General features: G+C 40.4%; 1 protein-coding gene across 1 annotated transcript; it reads left to right on the top strand.

Annotated features, from left to right (window-relative positions):
- The first annotated feature begins 4,876 nt into the window (after positions 1 to 4,876).
- Positions 4,877 to 17,726, top strand: LOC139168471 (integral membrane protein 2C-like). The gene is made up of 6 exons (XM_070754062.1): positions 4,877 to 5,126; positions 10,364 to 10,531; positions 13,754 to 13,942; positions 14,571 to 14,681; positions 15,139 to 15,289; positions 17,455 to 17,726. The coding sequence occupies exons 1-6, from the start codon at positions 5,022 to 5,024 to the stop codon at positions 17,544 to 17,546; spliced, it is 816 nt and encodes a 271-aa protein (XP_070610163.1). The 5' UTR covers positions 4,877 to 5,021; the 3' UTR covers positions 17,547 to 17,726.
- The last annotated feature ends 4,004 nt before the right edge of the window (positions 17,727 to 21,730 follow it).

Here is a 21,730-nt window from a genome sequence, read left to right as displayed (position 1 = left end):
TATGTAGATGTAGATATTTTTACTTTCACTTCTTTGCTTTTATTCTTCCCGCTGAGTGAGGGGAGAAAGCGCTGGCCGGTCCTCTTAAGCAAAGAGGAGCGGTTCTCCCGTCTCCGAAGCTGCGGGGCGAACCGCTGCCTCTGGAGTCCTGGCGATGGGTCCTCGGGCAGAGGAGAGCCCCCTGTTCATGGATCGGGCCATCCGGGCCCGATCCGATCGCAAATGCGACCTTCGGAGGGGGTAGAAGAGATTCGCCTGGCAGAGCCCTGCCAGACACGTCTCGCCGCGATCTCCACCAAACCGGAAGTCAAAAGTTTTTATTGTTTTTTAATTGTAAGTCAACCATTGTAATTGCTTGAGATAAGCGGTTATAGAAATTGAATAAATAAAATGTAAATTTCTATAAATATTATAAACAGAATAACATAATTATAGCCGCCTTGAGTAAACAAAGCCTTCAACGAAAGCATCCCAAACCAAAGAAGTAAGCAGAATAAACAAACGTTACCTTCCCAAATCTTCCAAATCTGGATGGAGGACGACAGATTTCAGCTGAATCCTGGTAAGAGGGAAATGAATTGGAATCCACAGCTTTATCATCTTTAATTTTGGAGAGGGTGGCGGTATCCCAGTCAGCCGCAGTTTGCAATTTGGGGGTTTGCCTAGACATGGCATTCCTGCTTGAAGTGCAGCTGGCAGTTGTGGCTAGAAGATTGTGAAGCTCCTGGTCATCTCACATTTGCATTATTGCAACCTATGCTACATGAAGCTACCCTTGAAGAGTATTCAGAAGTTACAATTGGTCAAGAATGCAGCAGCCTGAACACATTTATTTATTTATTTAAATTGATTTATTTATTTAAATTGATTGATTGATTGTTAGAGTTGAAAGGGACCATGACGGCCATCGAGTTCAACCCCCTGTCCAAGCAGGAACCCTATAGTACACCAGTCAAGTGGCAGTTGAATCTTCTCTTACAAATGTCCAGAGTGTTGGAGTTCACAACGTCCGCTGGTAGGTTGTTCCATTGGTTGATCGCTCTGACCGTCAGGAAGTTCCTCCTTATCTCCATGTTGAATCTCTCCTTGGTCAGCTTCCAGCCGTTGTTCCTCATCTGGCCCTCTGGTGCCCTGAAGAATAAAGTGATCCCCTCCTCTCTGTGACATCCCCTCGTATACTTGTAGACTGGTATCATGTCCGCTCTGGGCCTCCTTTTCTCTAGGCTATCCATGCCCAGTTCCCTCAGTCTCTCTTCGTAAGTCTTGGTTTCCAGTCCCTTAATCATCTTGGTTGCTCTTTTTTGCACCTTCTCCAGAGTTTCAATGTCTCTTTTGAAGCGTGGTGACCAGAACTGAATACAGTACTCCAAGTGTGGTCGGACCAGGGCGTAGTAGAGTGGTATTAAGACTTCCTTGGTCTTGGAGTGTATTCCCCTGTTGATGCAGCTTAGGATTGTGTTGGCTTTTTTAACTGCTGCTGCACATTGTTGGCTCATGTTTTTGGAATTTCCTAAAGTGGTGCATGTAATACCACTGTTACATGGACTCCATTGGCTGCAGCTTTGCTTCTGGGTCCAATTCAAAATATTTGGTCATTACCTTTAATGGCTAAGATATCTGAAGAGCTGTGGTGTCTAAATGGGCCCACCCACTAGTTCTGGCAAGAGGTTTATTGCAGACTCCATCAGCCAAGAAATTGCAGCTGGTGGGGTCCTGGTGAAGAACCTTTTCTGTCATGTCTCCTCCACCCTTTGGAACACCTTGCCACAGAAAATGAGGGCTACTCCCCACCTTTCTGGCCTCCAGTAAATACTTTAAAACTTTACTATGGTGAGTGGTTGGCATGGGCCCCTGAAGCAGCTCCTGGTTGGAGGTTGTTCATAACAAAGAAGTCGCTACCAGCTCTCCACTCTACCCCCTTGATTCCTCCTCCTTTGTTTCAATCTTTTGTAATTTTAACCTGTTTTCATTTATAATTGCTTTTTGCATCCATAGCTGTGAGCTGCCCAGTCACAGTGCAAGATGAATAGTGTATGAGATTGGTAAGGAAATAAAATAAGTAGCATCAATTCCAATCTCTACCCCTTATTAAGCTAGTAAGTAGTAATAATATTCATTCATTCATTCATTCATTCATTCATTCATTTAAATGTATAAGCCTCCCATCTGACGGACTCGGGGCGGCGTACAGCAATAATATACAAAATTAAAATAGCAGTAATAGCAATTTAGAAAAACATTATTAGTGAATATACAAGCAGCAAAAAATAGTGTTTTAATAATAAAGTTTATTTTATTAAATTTAAAAGCTGCCCAATTCCTTCTGGACTCTGGGTGGCATACAACAGACAAAAACAATAGAAAAAACAGTTTAAATCCCTGAGATAAAAGAATAGGCTGGCCTTTTTATGCTCTGGAATTCCTACTGTGTGTCAATTAGACTGACATCCTAATGCAGTGTTTCCCAACCTTGGCAACTTGAAGATATTTGGACTTCAACTCCCAGAATTCCCCAGCCAGCCAGGAAATTCTGGGAGTTGTAGCCCAAATATCTTCAAGTTGCCAAGGTTGGGAAACACTGTCCTAATGTGTCACTGAGACTGACATTCTTGATAGTTTATGGTTTTTATCCCGAAAGAAATTTTACTGGATTTTATGAACCCTCTTATAGGTTGAATGCCAGATTTCAAACAGTTTTGGCCTGCAGAGATTTTACCCTGTGTTCAAACATCCTGGGTAGACGTGAAACTTCTTCAGGTCTGACAGCATAGTGGGAACGGAAGGATTTATATTCCTTGCAGATAGCTGGTCATTTGCGTCCTTAATTTAGAGGGTAGTTGGACCTTCTAAAAACACTTGGTTTATTTGTGTCCTCAAGAGTCACCGGAGTGCTGCTCCTGGTTCCTGTGGTCTGCAATTTTTTAAATCTGGAAATCCATCACTACTCCCACACCATTCCAAAGTTCTTCATCCCAAATTGTATATCTAAAAGTCTGTAGAGATTCTCAGTCATCTAGGTCAGTGTTTTTCAACCAGTGTGCCGTAGCACACCAGTGTACTGTGAGACATGGTCAGGTGTGCCGCGAAGCTCAGAGAGAGAAAGAAAACGAGAGAGAGAGAGAAAGAAAGAAAGAGAGAAAGAAAGAGAGAGAGAGAGAAAGAGAGAAAGAAAAAGAGAAAGAAAGCAAGAGAGAGAAAGAAAGAAAGAGAAAAAGAAAGAGAGAGAAAAAGAAAACGAGAAAGAGAGAGAGAGAAAGAAATAAAGAAAAAGAGAGAAAGAGAGGGAGGGAAGGTGGGAGAGAGAAAGACATAGAGGGAGGGAGGGAGAAAGAGCAAAAAAGAGAGGAAGGAAGAGAGAAAGAAAGTGGGATGGAGAGAGAGAGAAAAAAGAAGGGAGAAAGAGGGAGGGAGAGAGAAATAGAGCGAAAGGGAGGAAGAGAGAAAAAATTTTTGTCCAAACTTTTTTTAGCCTCCCCCCTTCAATGTGCCCCAGGGTTTTGTAAAAAATGTGCCATGGCTCAAAAAAGGTTGAAAATCACTGATCTAGGTCATGGTTTATCCCAAAGGTGCTTTTTTTTAAGGAAGCAACTGGACTTTCTTAATTTTTTTTTCTTTTGAAGACTTCATCCAAGAAGCTTCTTCAGGATAATGAGGCATGGAAGGATTCAGCTGATCCTGAGGACACAGATAGACCTCTCCAAGTGCTTCAACAACTGGTTCTCAACCTGGAGGTCAGGACCCCTTTGGGAGTCGAACAGTCATTTCACAGGGGGCACCTAAGACCATGGGAAAAGACAAATTTCCCATAGTGTTAGGAACTAAAGCTTCTATTCTGGCACCTTGGAACATATTTTTGCAATCTGACCATTTAGAGTCCCTGCTGACCTTCCTGCCAATCAGCTTAAAACTCTCTTGGGAGAATTGACGCTAGACTTATGGTCGGGGTTCACACCTATTAGGGGTCAAGTGCTGGGGTGGCGCAGCAGGTAGAGTGCAGTACTGCAGGCCACTGAAGCTGACTGTAGATCTGTAGGTTCAAATCTCATCACCGGCTCAAGGTTGACTCAAATGAGGACCTGGATTGTGGGGGCAATATGCTGGCTCTGTTAAAAAGTGCTATTGCTAACGTTGTAAGATGCCCTGAGTCTAAGGAGAAGGGCGACAGAAAGAAGGAAGGAAGGAAGAAAGAAAGAGAAAGAAAGAAAGAGAGAGAAAAGAAAGAAAGAAAGAAAGAAAGAAAGAAATTAGAAAGGTTGAGAACCACTGCCCTAAAAGCAGAGCTGGGTTGCTAAGGTGTAGCAGTGACATGTGCTCACCTCGTGGCTCTGAGTGGTAGCGGAGTCCAGCATGATTTCATGCGTGGAGACGCAGGTGCGCCCGTGTTTTGGTGCAGTTTTTTCTTCCGCGTGCGTGCGGAAGCAAGAAAAACCATGCTGAAACACCGGCGCGCCTGCATCTCCATGCACGATTTCACTACTTGCACAGGTACAGTAGCAAAATCCCGCTGGACTCTGCTAACACTCAGAACCACAGGGGCGAGCCCACATCACCTTAGCAGCCTACTTCTGCCTAAAAGGATGCAAACGACCATCTGTCTGCAAGGAACTTCTCACTATCCTGTCAGAACTGAAGAAGCTTCCTGGAGGAGAAGCAAAAGGTCTTTCAAAAAATCCCCCACAACTCCAGTTGCCTCCTGAAAAAAAAGCACCTTTGGGACAATCATGGCCTGGATGACTGAGAATCTCTGCAGGCTCATTCCGGGTAGAATGAAGGAGGGCTTTTGGGGCCACGTGGAGAAAGTCCTGGTGCGAGGTGAGCCTCAAAGGCCAGGCACAGAGCGCCTGAGCGAGCCTTCGCCAATGAAAGCCGGAGGGAGCTGCCTTGGGCGGGCCGTCGCTTCAACTTTGGCGGAGGCGGGATCTCCAAAGCCCCGATCTTCGCGAGAGACGCTTGCCCGGGTTGCATGACAAGAGTCGGTGGAGCTCGCCTGGGAAGCGGGGAGGTGGATTTGCTGCCGAGCCATGGTGCAAATCGGCTTCCAGTCGCTTGCAGATGAACTCAAGCCGGAGAAAAAGGCGGCGGTCGCAACGCGCCCAGCCAAAGGCCTCGTCCTGTCTCAGGATGCGGTGAGTACGCAGGGGACCACAGGGCGCGCTGGCCTCTCCAGATCGGGTTGGCCTTTCAGTTAACGGTGAGGAATAAATGAGCCGCCGATATTGTAGTGTTGTTGTTGTTGTTGTTGTTTTAAACGCCTTAAACAAACAAACAAACTCCGTGTTAAACATGTTGACTGAAGTCGCGCTGAGCATCTAGACGCGATTCTGGACGATTTGGTGCTCTTTCGAGGATGGAGCTGTTGTCGCATCGCGCAATACGGCTTTAGGGTGTTGGAGTAAAACAGGTATGATCGAAGTGGGTCCCGCAGAGGCTACAAGTGGAGAAAAGCGCTTTCATCACAAAGCGATTCGAGCCCGTGGCCAGAGCAGAAAATCCCTGCATGGAGGGAAAGAGCGGTGTCTCTTTAAAAGTGCTACTATTTAAAACAGATGGTTAAAACAGGGGCGTGCATAAGTGCACATTTCTGCCTACCGTTCCTGTCCTAATGTCCTTTTATCTTGTCTATCTCTACTTTATCTTATATTATGTTAAACATATTTGCATGACAAATAAAATAAATAAATAAATAAATAAACTAGATAAAGTATACTGTATTGTTTGAATGTATATTGAGAAAAATAAATAAAAAATTACCACCACCCCCTCCAAAACGCTACTATTTGTAGGGCTTGTCTCTGGCTAAGTAACAGGATAACAGAGTAACAGAAGGGACCTTGTAAGTCATCCAACCCCACCACCAAGCAGGAGTCCCTAAATGGCAGTCCAGTTTCCTCTTGAAAGTCTCACCTGTTGGAGTTCTCACAACCTCTGTTGGCAAGCTGTTTCACTGGTTGGTCACTCTCACTGTCAGAAATGTTCTCCTTATTTCCAGGTTGAATCTCTCCTTGGTGAGCTTCCATCCATTATTCCTTGTCTGACTTTCTCTCTGTGGCAGCCCCTGAAGTATTGGAACGCTGTTATCATATCACCCCTGGTTCTTCTCTTTGTTAGACTAGCCATGCCCGGTCCCTGTTATTCACATGTTTTAGTCCTCAAGCCCCTAATCATCCTGATTGCTCTCCTCTGTACTTTCTCTAGAGTCTCTACGTCTTTTTTGTAGTGTGGTGACCAAAACTGGATGCAATATTCTAGGTGTGGTCTAACTAATAATGATGCAAACCAAATAAAAAATCCTCTATCTTCAATTCTTGTGCCACATGTGCTGATCTGTTTCTATCCCTTCCTGCCAGCAGAATGGAAAATGTTGGCTGGGCATAAGGGGTGCTTATGAAGTTAATGTACATCAAGTTAGACAAGGTTCAACTCCACATCCTTACAAGTTACTGTACGTTATGTCTGCAGGGCAACAATTGGCAACTAGGCTCATACAGTGAATTGCAACTCCCTGGATTTAGACAACTATTTCCCAGCCTTAAAGGATCTTTTAAGTTTGATAGCACAAGAAGCATGTACTTCAGAGGGGTTTATTAAATCCTTATCTTCCAAACATTTACCCCCTATTTTTGTACTTCTGAACGAATACACTTAAAATTATTTTAAAGGATCATGATCAGAGCCTGGTGTCTCAGTGCCAAGATTGTAAGATATGGATTGTTTGGTACTTAAAACTTTTTATCTTTATTTATTTATTTGTCAAACAAGTATAGTATTATAGTACATATTAGCATAACATAACATAAGTAGAATGTAGTAATAGAAAGGATAATAAGACAGTAGGACAGGGATATTAGGCACATAAGTGCACTTATGCACGCCCCTTATAGACCTCTTAGAAAAGGGGAGAGGTCAATTGTAGATAATGTAGATAATTTAAATAATTGGAGATAATTTAAATAATAGTCAGATTAAACTCCAGCAGACGTTTGGAGCTTCTCCTCCCCTCTGTTCTTGTTCAGTCTTCCCCAAACACTCTTTTATTCTGTATCTTTGGGACTCCAATTCCTGTACAGTTTCACGTTGTTTGAATTCATGTGAGTTGCAATCCACAGCATTTCAGAAAGTACCAAAAGGCTAATTAGTGATTTCATCTAGTAGAGTAGATATCCTTGTCTTGAGTAATGCTATGAACCTCGGACTAGATTCTCTATCCTTAATCTAGGATTGGCTCTGCAAATTTGAATGATACATGTTTCAGATTATTCCTGGTTCTTTGACATGGATGAATGGCCACTGTTCTTCTTAGAGTCTTGAATATCTCCAGTGATGAAATCAAGGGAAAAAGGCCAAAAAATTCTGGGCAAGCAAGTCTGTTTGTCACTATCGGGATGTTCTCTATCAGACCTTCTGAGAGATTGTTCTGTGGCTCTTGTGTTCTTTTTAAAAAATAATCAGACCTTGACTTCATTCTTTGTTGTTTGTGTTGTTATATAATATCTCTACTGTTATCATGTTGGGGACCTATTTTTGTCTTCCACAAATTCCAATAATTGCAGAACATTTCTCTATTTAAGAAATCAAGTTAAGAATATTTCTAGTTCTTGTGATCTGTAATCTAAAACAGCAGAGATAATGTTTCCATCTTATGTAGTTTGCATGTGACCATGTTGATGCCTTTTTATTCAAGCCTTGTAGTTGCCTTGTGCTATGAATTGTAGTTGCATTAGTAGGTGATATTAAAAGATATAACCAGCTCTATTAATCTTATTTTTAGCAGGCACATTCTGCCTAGACCGTATGTAATTGAATTTTTGGTAGCCAAAAATTACATCTATGGTGTTTTGAGTAATTTCACAGTGAGACAAAGTATGTGGCATCACAACATACTACATGGAGAAGGCCACGTTTTCTGGTAACGTCCTGCTATATTTAGAATAAGAGTTTAGGCTTATGGATTGCAGGTATACACTGCTTACACGAGTTCTGTAAACTTAAAAAGACTTGAAGGAGATTGTCACTGTAGAACACTTTAAAAAAAATTATGAAATTCAATTTAAAAGATTTATGTTTATAATATTAAGTTTTTGTCTGTTCCCTAAGACTTTCTTTCCTTTCATGCAAATCTTACTAAATCTCTCAAACATACTCTTGCACATAAATCTCTCAATCCAGGAAGCATAATTTTCAAATCCATGCCTATCAAAAATTTTATTATAAGAAGATAATTCAATAAAGTCTTGAAATCCGAATTTTCTAGAAATTCAGACTTTAAAGAGAAATTTATAATTAATCCCTCTGCGTTTTGATTTATGTCATACATGTCAGCCCTTCATAAAAATAAATGTTTTGCATTCATTCAAAATTCATTCATGGAACAACCTAATGGAAACAACTTTAAGCAGAACATTGACATATTAACTGCCCTACATGTGAACAAAAATTCATATTTTATTTTGCAATCTGACAGTTGAATTGACACTAGAGGCCTGTATCATAATAACAGTAAAGATAGTTCTCTCAGGGTTATCTTCCTGAATTATAGGAAATACCATCTTTTTAAGGAGGGGTGAGGTGGAGAAGAGATTTTTAAAAACCTGTCTAAACCGTCTATTAATTTATTTTAATAGCGCCTAGATGTTTTTCATAATCATGAAAAACTAGTGTGTGATGTGCTGAGAAAAGTTTGGTTATACTATATCATATATTAATTTTACCACTCTATTAATTGTCCCCCCTGCTTTCTTGAAAGACTGGGTGCTGGAGTTAATGACGCTCAACAATATCTGCATACCCACAGTCGGTTTCTCTGGTGCTCAACAAGTTCTGATTTTAATTTGTTTTGTGTATTTATTTAAAAGTAACATCCTGCAAAGCAAATGGCATCTTCACGCGGGCTGGATTAATTGCTTTGGCAGGCCACATGTGGCCCGCGGGCCGTAGTTTGAGGACCCATTGCCTAGGCCCTAGAGAAAAAAGTGGTACACAATACTGATTTTAAAAAATCTGAAAAAGATGGCGTTAGAAGTGAGAAGTAATTTCATGTGTTGAAATTTATGATTTTTTTCTCCTTTCCTTATATTGCAATATGCTTATTTCTAATTGCACACACTCACACACACATATATTGAAAATATGCACATACACATACATACATATAAATATATGATGGATAAGCTGTGCCTACTTTAATTATTGTTGATGGGAGATTAGCTATCTACAGACGTCCTTTGTATTATTCGACTGTAGCTTTCTGTTACAATGTTGACTTGGTATTATCATTGGGTAGGCTGATCTCATGGAGATTGGAACGCACAGTGATATCATTTGTTTGCTTGAAATTTGTGTTCTTCACACCCTTACACAAATGTGTCTGAGGCAATATGCAAAGTTAAATTAGAAGAGACGAGTTAAAGAACCAGAATGTGAGGTGGCACTTGATTGTTGTTTGTTTAGGCTGCTTAGGAAGGTTCCATGTAAATTTGTAAACATGCTACATCAAAAGAATTGGTTAGATCAGGAATCTCCATCCAACTTTGGCAACTTTAAAACTTGTGGACTTCAACTCTTAGAATTCCTCAACCAGCTTTGCTAGCTCAGGAATTTGGGGAGTTGAAGTCCAAAAGTCTTAAAGTTGCCAAGGTTGGCAACCCCTGGGTTAGAGTATGCTAGTTAAGCCATTCCTTCCAATCTCTACCAGAAATCCAAGTAAAATACCACCATATAAGGTTGTCAGCCTTTGCTTTAATGCACCTAGTAGAGATTTCTAATTAGTAACTCTCTAATTAGAACTCTTCTAATAGAAGTCAAATATGTTAAATTAGTTCTGCTGTCAATCTAGTCTTCCTCTTACAAAGTTTTGCTTAACATTTAGTCCTGCAATTTTTGCCCCCTAGAAATAGAGCTCCTTTTTCTTCTTACAGTAGCTTCTCCTTCCTCCTTATCAATGCTTTGAGTTTATTAAAAATTGATTTTAAAATTCATGATTCATGTCTGACTGCAAATACCTTAGTTTTCCTTTCAGTCAAGAATTCAAGTATGAAATTATGATTTTCCCCAATATTTGTTCCTTTTGGCTCCTTGACTTGTAACTATCTCTTAGTATCAAAATAAGGTAGCTTATCCTATTGTGTTTCTTCCACTTTACAAGGAGAAAGTGATGAGCAGGCCATGTTGAGTCAAGCATACAGTATTTCTATCATTTATTACCTTCTAAGACATTATTTTTCCTTCTTAGGAAGCCTGTTGTAAAAGAAAACAGATGTACGCAACATGGAAGAAGGAAGCTTGGCATAGAACCATCCTGCTCAGGATATTCTGCATTTACTGTGCTATCCCTTAATAAATGACCCTGTCCCTTTCCTTTAAACAGGAGAAGCAGCCCTTATCTTTGCCACAGCAGAGTTGGAGATCTCTTACTTGCCTCTTCTTTTTGGCCTTGGGATTTTTGTTGTTACTGCTCGGCTTGATCTTAACATCGACGTGTATCTACAACTATTTATCTCTCACTCACTCAGTTGCTCACATGGGCATTGATATGGTAGGTATAATTTAATTCAAACCATCCACACGATTAACATTGCCATCTTAAAGCTTGTAAAATAGTTGCTCCACTGGTCTGCTTCAGCTATATTATAATCTGAAACAACGGAGCTTCCTATTTCAGATAGCCAAAGTAGTTTCAGCGTAAGTTCTGCCTTTATTTCATTTCATTTATTGGATTTATATGCCGCCCGTCTCCAGAGACTCATATGTTTTTTACAACATATAAAAAAGAACAATATAATACAATACAATACACTAAATCCAATTTAGTAAAATTAAATAAACTACTCTAAAATCGTTTGCTATATTAAAAAATTAATCATACCCATTTGAACAGTAACCATACATAACATTTGTCGGCCAGGGCGCTAGGATCTAATCACCCCAAGCCTGGCAACATAAGTGAGTCTTAAGACTTTTACAGAAAGCGAGGAGTGTGGGGGCAGGGCGAATCTCTGGGGGGAGCTGATTCCAGAGGGCCAGGGCCCCCACAGAGAAGGCTCTTCCCCTAGGTCCCACCAAATGACATTGTTTAGTCTAGTTGACGGGACCTGGAGAAGGCCAGCTCTGTGGGACCTAACCGTCACTGGGACTCATGTGGCAGAAAGCGGTACCACAAGTATTCTGGTTCAATGCCACGTAGGGCTTTATAGGTCATAACTAACACTTTGAAATGCATCTGGAAACCAATTGGCAGCCAGTGCACTTCTCGGAGTGTTGGAGAAACATGGGCATGCCTAGGCAGGGCCATGACCGCTCACACGGCTGCGTTCTGCACAATTTGTAGTTTCCAAACACTCTTCAAAGGTATGCCCATGTAGAGACCATTGCAGTAGTTGAACCTCAAGGTGATGAGGGCATGAGTGACTGGGTTCTAACCCAATATTTGATAGATCATATCTTGTATATGACAGATACATATAAGCATATAATTTCCAGTATAGGCAAAAGAGAAACATTACTAAAATGACATTCTTCTCTTTAATGATAGTAGATAATATCCTACTATTAAACTATAATTCATATTCATCAGCTATAACTGATCGTGAATTTATGCCCTTTAATACTTGCAAAATTGGTTTTCTATTCTCTTTCTGTAAAGGGACATTTGTGATTTCACATTGAGAAAGGCTTTTGTTATATGTCCATTGAATAATCTCCATAGGGCTTTAGTAAACAGAGACTTGTTTTGATAGTTTCAACCTTTCCCCATTACCTTTCATGGAGACTCATTCTTGCTTGAGGATTTTATGTGTCTAACTTTCTCATACTATTATGAACAAACTTTGCATGGTAACTGCTACTTGTACAGAGGTGGGATTCAGCTGGTTCTGACCAGTTCTGGAAAACAGGTAGCGGAAACTTTGAGTAGTTTAGAGCAGTGTTTCCCAACCTTGGTAACTTGAAGCTATTTGGGAATTCTGGGAGTTGAAGTCCAAATAACTTCAAGTTGCCAAGGTTGGGAAACACTGGTTTAGAGAACCAGTAAATACCTCTGCCCCATCTATTCTCTGCTTCTCGAGTCCCAGCTGATTGGGAGGAAATGGGGATTTTGCAGTAACCTTCCCCTGGAGTGGGATGGGAACGGAGATTTTACAGTATCCTTCCCCTGCCACGCCACACCATGCCCACCAAGCCATGTCTACAGAACCAGTATTAAAAATTTTGAATCCCATTCCTCTCTATACCAACTTGCTTTTTACATTTTGTTTACTCTCTTTTTTGACATACATGAGGATATAATACTGCTTCTCTTTTTCACTCCACTCAGCCACTTAATTAATTTAATTTAATAAGAGCTTTCCCTATCTTGTCTATTTCCTGCTCACCTTCCTCAATGGGAAAAACATGCTTGAATCTAGCAGTAAAAACAAACATTCAATGTTACTATATCTGGATCCAAGATGACCCTTTCACTTAAAAAAATATAATTGACAAGGGCAGAAGAGGAAGATGCTTCATTTCAGTAAATATGGTATACAGAATATCAGATGAGGCATTTGTAATCTGCAAGGTATGTACAAATGTAATGAGCATTTTGGAAAAACTACAGAAAAACTGCTTTAGGAAGCTGTTCTATTGAGAAGGGATTTGGATATATTTAGACAATTACAGTCAATTGAAAGTTGTTACAGTGGTACCTCTACTTACAAACTTAATTCATTCCATGACCAGGTTCTTAAGTAGAAAAGTTCGTAAGAAGAAGTAATTTTTCCCATAGGAATCAGTGTAAAAGCAAATAATGGGGAAACCACAGGGAGGGTGGAGGCCCTGTTTCTTTCCAGGAGATTCCTAGAGAGGCCCCACGGAAGCTTCTCCCTGCCTTTTCCGGTTACAGTTTTGGAGGCTCAGGTTTGTAAGTGGAAAATGGTTCTTGAAAAGAGGCAAAAAAATCTTGAACACCAGGTTTTTATCTAGAAAAGTTCATAAGTAGAGGCATTCTTAGGTAGAGGTACCACTGCATTTGCAATCATGTTTACAAGAATTATATATGAGAATATTTGCTTTTATTCTGCCTTTACTATTGTTATAAATAACTGAAGGTGGAGAACATATGCCACACACTTCCTCTTTCCATTTTCCCCACAACAACAGCCCTATGTGGTTGGTGAGAGAGTGACTGATCTAAGGTTGCCAGGTAGTAAAATATAGAAAAAACTGCTTTTAAGAAAGTAACAAAGAATTCGTTAGGAAGACAAGTTGGATTGTTTTTTTGTGACCTGGAACTGCAAATATATGTACATTCAGCAATGAGTTAAAAGTTATCTCATTGTATCATCTCGTGGTGTATTTTTTAAAGCTTAAAAATTATGGATTCTCCTCTGGAAGTTTACCAGTGCAGGCTTTGTCACCTACTCCAGTAAGGGAAGATTTATTTGGAGGAAGTACATTATAGAGCAAGGCAAAGCCTAGTACCTAGCTAACTGAGTCCTACCACATTGTATATTCAGAAGTATGAACCTGCATAGAGAGACAGAAAGAAATGATCTCAGATTAGCAGTTTCATAGATACAGAGAACACAGAATGATAGACCAAAACACAAGAGAGAGTATGTATAAGATCAGCACATGGTTACAAATGTTTTACACTGAATTGTGGTTTTAAGTCTGTCATATTCTGCAGTCCAAACTCAATTTGTATATTTAAAACATTTAAAAATGAAGTAATAATAACACAGCCAATGATGCTTGAGAACTTTTTATTAAACTGTTGTAGCAAAGGACGGAGTATTACAATTACGAGGAAGGAGGTTTGGAGTGTGACTACTTTGAATTCGATGATTCATCTGAAATCAGGACAGTGTATGAGGATGTGAAGATTTACCTCGGAGAGGATTATGAGGAGATCAGCATCCCAAGGCCCAGTGTTGGCCATCCTGCAGACATTATCCATGATTTTCAGCAGGTAAGAAATTAGGCTTCACATGCTTTGAAAGAATGTCTAAGACTGAATAAAGAAAGGTATAGAAAATACTTTTTTGGAAGTTATTTCCTTTAGGACATTTTCCAGGAACTCATATTTTATTATTTATTATTTATTTATTATTTAGATTTGTTTGCCGCCCCTCTCCGCAGACTCGGGGCGGCTCACAACAGAATAAAACAATTCATAACAAATCTAAATTGTAGTTTTAAAATATTTAAAAACCCCATTTACTAAACAAACATACATACAAACATACCATTCATAAATTGTATATGCCCAGGGGAGATGTCTCAGTTCCCCATGCCTGACGACAAAGGTGGGTTTTAAGGAGTTTACGAAAGGCAAGGAGAGTAGAGGCAGTTCTAATCTCTGGGGGGAGTTGGTTCCAGAGGACCGGGGCCGCCACAGAGAAGGCTCTTCCCCTGGGTCCCGCCAACCGACATTGTTTAGTTGACGGGACCCGGAGAAGGCCCACTCTGTGGGACCTAATCGGTCGCTGGGATTCGTGCGGCAGAAGGCGGTCTCGGAGATATTCATATCCACATATAATACTCTCCTTTCAATATTCAACCTGTTTTTAACCTGATTTTATTTGGTGTGATTTTAGGGATTCACAGCTTATTATGATTGGGTAGTAAATAAATGCTACATTGGAGAGCTAAATACTACTATTGTCATGCCACTTAAGCATTTCTGGGAGCTGACACTTAATATAAAGGTCAGTAAATAATCCTTTTTATTCTATATTTGATCCCAGCTATATTCTATAACCATTGCACCCTCCTTGGGATCTGATAATGCTTTCACTTGTAGTTGCAATAGTAACCAGCTATGAAAAGCTGTAGTAGGTTAAAAGAAAGTAGGAATTCCAGTCTCTGCAATATTTTGATTTTGACTTTTGAATGAATGTTACGAATTGAGAAATTATTATACAGAATCGGTGAATTATTGTCAGAAAAATACAAAATAGTGATCATTTTGTAGCACTAATTCCTTTATTACTTCAGCATATAGATTGAGATGAGAAACATGATTTATTGTAAGTAATATTCTGAAGCATGGATTAAAAATTCCTGAACAGTGAAAATAATAGTTTTGGACTTGTTGAAGAACTCTTTCTTTCCAGATGTTAAAACAAGCAATTTCTCAGTGAATTGTACATTTTTTGATTGCAGAAAGGGGAATATTTGCCACAAACCAACATGATCCAGGAAGAGAGGATGATGACACAACATGCCACTGACCCAGATCTGTTTGGCTCCTATATTCATAAACTCTGCCAAGGGAAAGAAACATTCAGATTGGACCATAATTTAGCAAGAGGACGTAAGGGGAACATCATTTTATTTCTTTTGCTGAAGTTTATATTGTGTTTCTTAAATGGACTGTAAATTTACAGCATTTATTAGTTTTCAATTCTACCTGTGCTATTGGCAAAAGAAGAAATATACTGGTAGAGTGAAGCTATTTTTAAAATAGTACCCAACTCTAAATTAATGTTTCTTCATATATGATATTAATCTCTGTTCTGTTGGGCTCTCTGATAGACGTCTCCCAAAAATTCACAGATACAAATTGCAGACACACACACGTTTGAAAATTCAAAACAATGTTCTTTATAATGAAAAGTCCCTTAAACTAAGCCCTCTTTTGGTATAGCAAAGAGCACTGGTCTCCAAACAAACTGGTAATTTGTACAAGTCCCTTATCAGTTCTGTGATACTTAGCTTGCAGCTGTGAGGCAATTCACAGTCCTTCTTCGTTCACAAAGTGAAACACACTTTGCTCTGGTTTAGTTTCAAAGCAGGGAAAAATCAGCACACAAAAGGTCAAAGTCAGTAAAGCAGTCACGAAACACAATGATCAGATAATTCTCCACAATGCCCAAACCCACAGGCTGCTATTTATAGCAGCCTCACTAATTACCACAGCCCCACCCAACCACAGGTGCCCTCATTTTCTTTGATAATAATCTCTCAGTTGTTGTTGCCTATGCATCGCTCTCCGCATTCGTGGCTGTATCATTAACTCTTGTTCTGAATCCAAGGAGGAGCTAGATAATTGATCTCCTTCTGAGCTGTCTGCCACACTCTCCTCCTCCCTGTCACTCATGTCTTCTTGGTCAGAGGAGCCTTCATCAGCAGATTCCACCGGGGGCAAAACAGGCCTGCAGCATCTTGATGTCTCCCCCACATCCACAGTCCTTGGGGCAGGAGCTGGGCCAGAGCTAACCACAACAAATCTCATTAATGAATTGTTGTACAGTATATATGATAATTTGCTCATACATACAACTTTCTTGCCCTGGCTTGAAGGCATCCTTATTTAAAACCTGCTGAGTATATGCCCTCATAGTTGAACCTCCATCTAATATCATCCCAGGATTGAACAAGGTTGAAGCCAATCCAAGTTTTACCATCTTGAAAGCAATGTTTCCTTTTGGAAATTAGGAAAAAAAAACCCATTCAGGCATTCTAAGAGGTCGTACTTCAACGAAACAAGCTTCTAACTGTGCTAGCTGGTTATTCAGTGATAGATTTTTTTTCTCCCCTACTCCAGGAATTTGATAAATTAATGTTTTAATTAATGTTTTTTCTTGTATGCACTATCTAGAGTTACCTCAGTTAGATGGGAAGCTTGTTTACATTGTTTAAATAAATAACCAGCTATAAATGGCAAATGTTCAGAGATGAAGGAAAGAGAAATTTATGTTATTAACGGACAGTTTAAAATTTAGTGTTAAAAAACAAACATTTCTGTAAGTTTGTCTAGTTCAGTGATGACAAACCCTTTTTTCCTCAGGTGCTAAAAGAGTGAGTATATGTACTATGACACATGCACAAGTGCCCACACCCATAATTCAATGCCTGGGGAGGGCGAAAACAGCTTCTCCTACCACCCGGAAACCCTCTGGAGGCCGGAAATGGCCAGTTTCCCAATTTCTGATGAGCCCAGTAGGCTCGTGTTTTGCCCTCCCCAGGCTCCAAAGGCTTCCCAGGAGTTGGGGGAGGGTACAAACACCCTCCCCCAACCCCCCCGGAGGCTCTCTGGAAGCCAAAAACACCCTCCAAGTCTCTGTGTGAGCCAAAAATCAGCTGGCCAGCACACACATGCACACTAGAGCTGAGCTAGGGCAATGACTCGCGTGCCAGCAGATATGGCTCCGCGTGCCACCTGTGGCACCCATGCCATAGATTCGCCATCACTGGTCTAGTAGCTGTTTCTGTAACAAATTGTTATGTTTTGATAGTATATTTGGATCAGAACACTTTATTCTATGTAAATCACTTAGGGTTAAAAAACAGCTTTTGAGATTTATTCATACATGACAATGCCAGTAATGTTTATGTCCCTTTCTGTGATTTGTATTGTTTTTGTGCTCTTATTTCTACATACTTAATTTAGAAATTAAATAGTTGCATTTCTTTCTTTCTGTCTCTAAAGATCCAAGAAACTTAATTTGACTTTCTTTTATGGTTCTTTTTTTCCAGATATCCATCAACGAGCTACTGAGAAGTGTCATCACATCCGACATTTTGCCAATACTTTTGTGGTTGACACAGCAATTTGCCAGCCATTGTGAGAATTGCGGTACAGATTTTTTGTATTCTGGGCTTTGTTTCTCTTTATGTAAAAAAATTCTAAGAAAAACAATAGGCCTACCATAATCTGTTACTAAATTGTTACGTCACTGGTGTTCGATACTGGACCAACGTTTTATATATTAATTCTTGTGCATTTTTTGTAGACTAATAAAACATAATATAGTAATATAGCTTTTTTAGAGTTCGTGATGTTCTTTAAGTCTAGAGTTGGGAAAAGAAAGATAAAGGTAAAAAGGAAAGCTGGAATAGAAAACTATGACATAATGATTGTTTTTGGTTCTTTTGGCCTTTTTCACAGACAATATAACATGACCTATTTATTTATAAAGACATCACTGAGTATAGAAAATGCAAGAGCATAATATTAATATTTTTTCCAACTTAGTATTTAAACCTTGCTTTGATACTATTTTCTACTAATTTGATCTGAAGTTAGAACTTTTAAGAACTCAAACTTTTCTTAAACCAATGATTTTCTTTGGTCATTAATCTTATTAAATTGTAGAAAACCCAAACCATGATAATGCTGTATTTTTTTAAAAGCTGAAGTAGATTTTAAGAGTGAAAACATCACTAATGTGGGATAGCCATCTCCAATCTGCTTGGGAGCTTTTCAAATTGAAGTGCCATAATTTTGAAGGATGGACATCTGATTGGGAAAAGTTGTTCTGGCATGAAACAAAACATTTAATGCTTGGCATAGTTTATCTACTAAAAAGTGAGAAGAAAATATTTTACTAAATTATTCTGTTTTTCTGGAGGACTTTTTAAATTTGAAGTTTTTATACAAACAAATGTTTGAATGTTTTTCAATTTTCTTATTTATGGGTGCTTGTTATTAGCCTCAAATTGTATTTCTAGATATACTAGTTAAAGACCTAGTTCTTTTGAGAAGTTTATAACTCTGCAAAAGATGAACGGAAAGAGGAAAACAATGGCTAGCAGCAAAGTGGATGGATTCAATCACAGCAGTAAGTGGTTTATAGTTAAAAAACCTAAAGGGTCAGATTGGCTCAGACCATTTTGGGAGATTTATTTGGTGGGTAAGAGATGATAGACTTAAGGACACATAATTGGCAGTACATTAATAACATAAAGGATTTATATATAGTGTCACATTTTCCAAATGACGTAACACAACTATGCTATTGAAAGAAATGCAAAATTGACTTGACAACCCTTGCAGACAAATGTTGTGGCATGAGCAGGCGTGTTACTTAGAAAAACAATTGTGATAAGGGTTTCAAATATCCTATCAGGAATATATAAATAATTGGATTCTGACTAAAGGGGAGGAAAGATTCAGTCAAATAAACCTATTTTCGGTCTCTAAAGCTTTGCCTGATCAGGAATTCCAGAGAATTAGCCTAAAAGAATGTGAAAACCCTACCTTGACACCAAATTTAATTTAATCTACAGATTTGATAAGCATCTGTCTCTTCACATAACTTCTTACTGGAGTATAAAGACAGGATTGACCCTTATGGTATTCTATTTAAGTTTCCAATTTAATGAGGAACCAATGACTACAATTTGTTGAATACAAATGGAATTAAACCAGCTATGTATCTATTTAAATATTCAGGCCCTCAAATTTCCAAGTTTAAAGCTAAGTCTACCAAACCTTAAATGCATAAAAGATGAACTGATTAAAATGATGAATGCTATCACTGATAATTTTATGTGGCAACATTCCAGAAATATATTTGCTTGACAAAGGCCTCACAACAGAGAGCCAGGGAGACGGCCTTGAAGAATATATTCAGCACATAAACATAACTTTAGTTCTGGAAAGATGATTATGAATTATGAACTCTACTGACCCTCCCTGATTCACTTGATTAATTGGGGATGGGGAAAGCCAACTAGCAAGAATCTTAATATAGCACACATCAATAAGTTCAGCTGTAGTCTTCCTGAGCCTTTTATTGCTTTAGTATACTTAAAAGGTTGGCACTTTTGGAGGACACTTCCGGGTCAGCATGCTGGTGAGGAGCAAAACAGGGCTGTCCCCAATGTCTGATTTTCTGCTTCTGGAGGCCAGTAACAGAGCCTTGGAGGGGCAGGCAATGTAGAAGGAATACCTAAAGGGAGATGGGGAAAGGAGCAATCCCGTTGTACCAAGAGGCACCTCTCAATTCCGGAGACTGGCTTCATGGTCAGGTGAGACATGGCGGCCTGATTAATGGAGGAAGAAAAGTGAGAAGCAGCAACCAGAACTGGTTGAGTGAGATCAGAGGATTAACAAGTTTGCATCGTTAAAACAGGTAAAACTGAAAGCTTTACTACCATATGGCAGCCATGATGTGCATTAAGGATTGGATTGAATTGAAATGTAAGAGGATATTAGGTCATGATCTGCTAATCGGTTGGGATGCTTTTCTATGGGAAGAAAATTCATGCATATGAGACCTCTGAGGGACACCCCGTTAGTCTGGGAAAAGAACCATTACAGGAAAATTCTAATTTGGGTACCAATGCTCGAGGCTTTGATATACTCAAATGCCCTAGACCTGAGTAAGATGGTGAGATGTTTGGAACCAGATGAACAAGTAGTATTAAAATCAGAACAGATATTGAAAAAACCAAGGAATAAAGATTGGATGTTGCCCCTATTTGCAAATCAAACTGATATAAACGAAGCTGTAGAATTTAGTGTTTACAGAAAGCAATTGGAATCAAAACAAAATACAGTACATGTATTAGAAACGGGAGAAAATGATTACAAAAGCATATACTGTATTTCTAAGATTTAAAATGGAAGAAACTTTGAAAGAAATAATTAGTTGGGCTAGAAATTTCAGGTATAGAATTAGACTTTTGGGAGAAAATATAGGAAAAGAATTATAAGCCAACAAAATTGGTAGAATTTCTACAAAATGTTTTACCATTGGCATCTACCACCAGTGAGATTGGCTAGTGTATCCAAAGTGTTCTGCACAATTTTGGAGATAACCAGGGAACCTATTATATGTGGTAGACCTGTCCAAAATCAAAGTAGTTTTGGTGCAAAATAAAGAACCAGATGGAAGAAATAACAGGACAAAAAATACAATTTAAACCAGAATTATTACTTCTTAGAATCCTAGAGGCTAAAATGGAAATTCAATATATATTAAAGTACATAATGACAGCCACTAGAATTATTTTAGCACAACACTGGAAACAGGCCAACTGTCATATGTAAAGATTACTAAAATATTGGAATACGCCAAAATGGACAAATTGACAATGGAGCTACAAAAGATGAATCAGAATACAGTGATCCCCCGCTCGTTGCGAGGGTTCCGTTCCAGGAGCCCCCGCAACGAGCGGGTTTTCGCGAAGTAGCGATGCGGAAGTAAAAACACCATCTGCGCATGTGCAGATGGTGTTTTTACTCCCACAGCGCTAGCGAGGAGCCGAAGATTGGGGGCGGCGCGGCTGTTTGCCGCCGGCATGGAGGGCTTCCTAGCAGCCCCCCAAACCCGGGTTGGGGGTCCGGGGGGCGCTGTCTCTCGGCGCTTTCGAGCTGAGTCCGGGAGCGAACTCGCTCACGGACTCGGCTCGAAAGCGCCGAGAGACAGTGTGGACAGGCCGTTCCTTGGCGCTGTCTCTCGCCGCCTTCGAGCCGAGTCCGGGAGCGAACTCGCTCACGGACTCGGCTCGAAAGCGCCGAGAGAGAGCGTGGACAGGCCCGTTCCTTGGCGCTGTCTCTCGCCGCCTTCGAGCCGAGTCCGGGAGCGAACTCGCTCACGGACTCGGCTCGAAAGCGCCGAGAGCGTGGACAGGCCCGTTCCTTGGCGCTGTCTCTCGCCGCCTTCGAGCCGAGTCCGTGAGCGAGTTCGCTCCCGAAGGCGGCGAGAGACAGCGCCAAGGAACGGGCCTGTCCACGCTCTCTCTCGGCGCTTTCGAGCCGAGTCCGGGAGCGAACTCGCTCACGGACTCGGCTCGAAAGCGCCGAGAGAGAGCGTGGACAGGCCCGTTCCTTGGCGCTGTCTCTCGCCGCCTTCGGGAGCGAACTCGCTCATGGACTCGGCTCGAAAGCGCCGAGAGAGCGTGGACAGGCCCGTTCCTTGGCGCTGTCTCTCGCCACCTTCGAGCCGAGTCCGGGAGCGAACTCGCTCACGGACTCGGCTCGAAAGCGCCGAGAGAGAGCGTGGACAGGCCCGTTCCTTGGCGC

Source organism: Erythrolamprus reginae, chromosome 5 (genome assembly GCF_031021105.1).
Source record: "Erythrolamprus reginae isolate rEryReg1 chromosome 5, rEryReg1.hap1, whole genome shotgun sequence".
NCBI classification, from domain to species: domain Eukaryota; kingdom Metazoa; phylum Chordata; class Lepidosauria; order Squamata; family Dipsadidae; genus Erythrolamprus; species Erythrolamprus reginae.
This window is presented reverse-complemented; position numbering and strand designations above follow the sequence as displayed.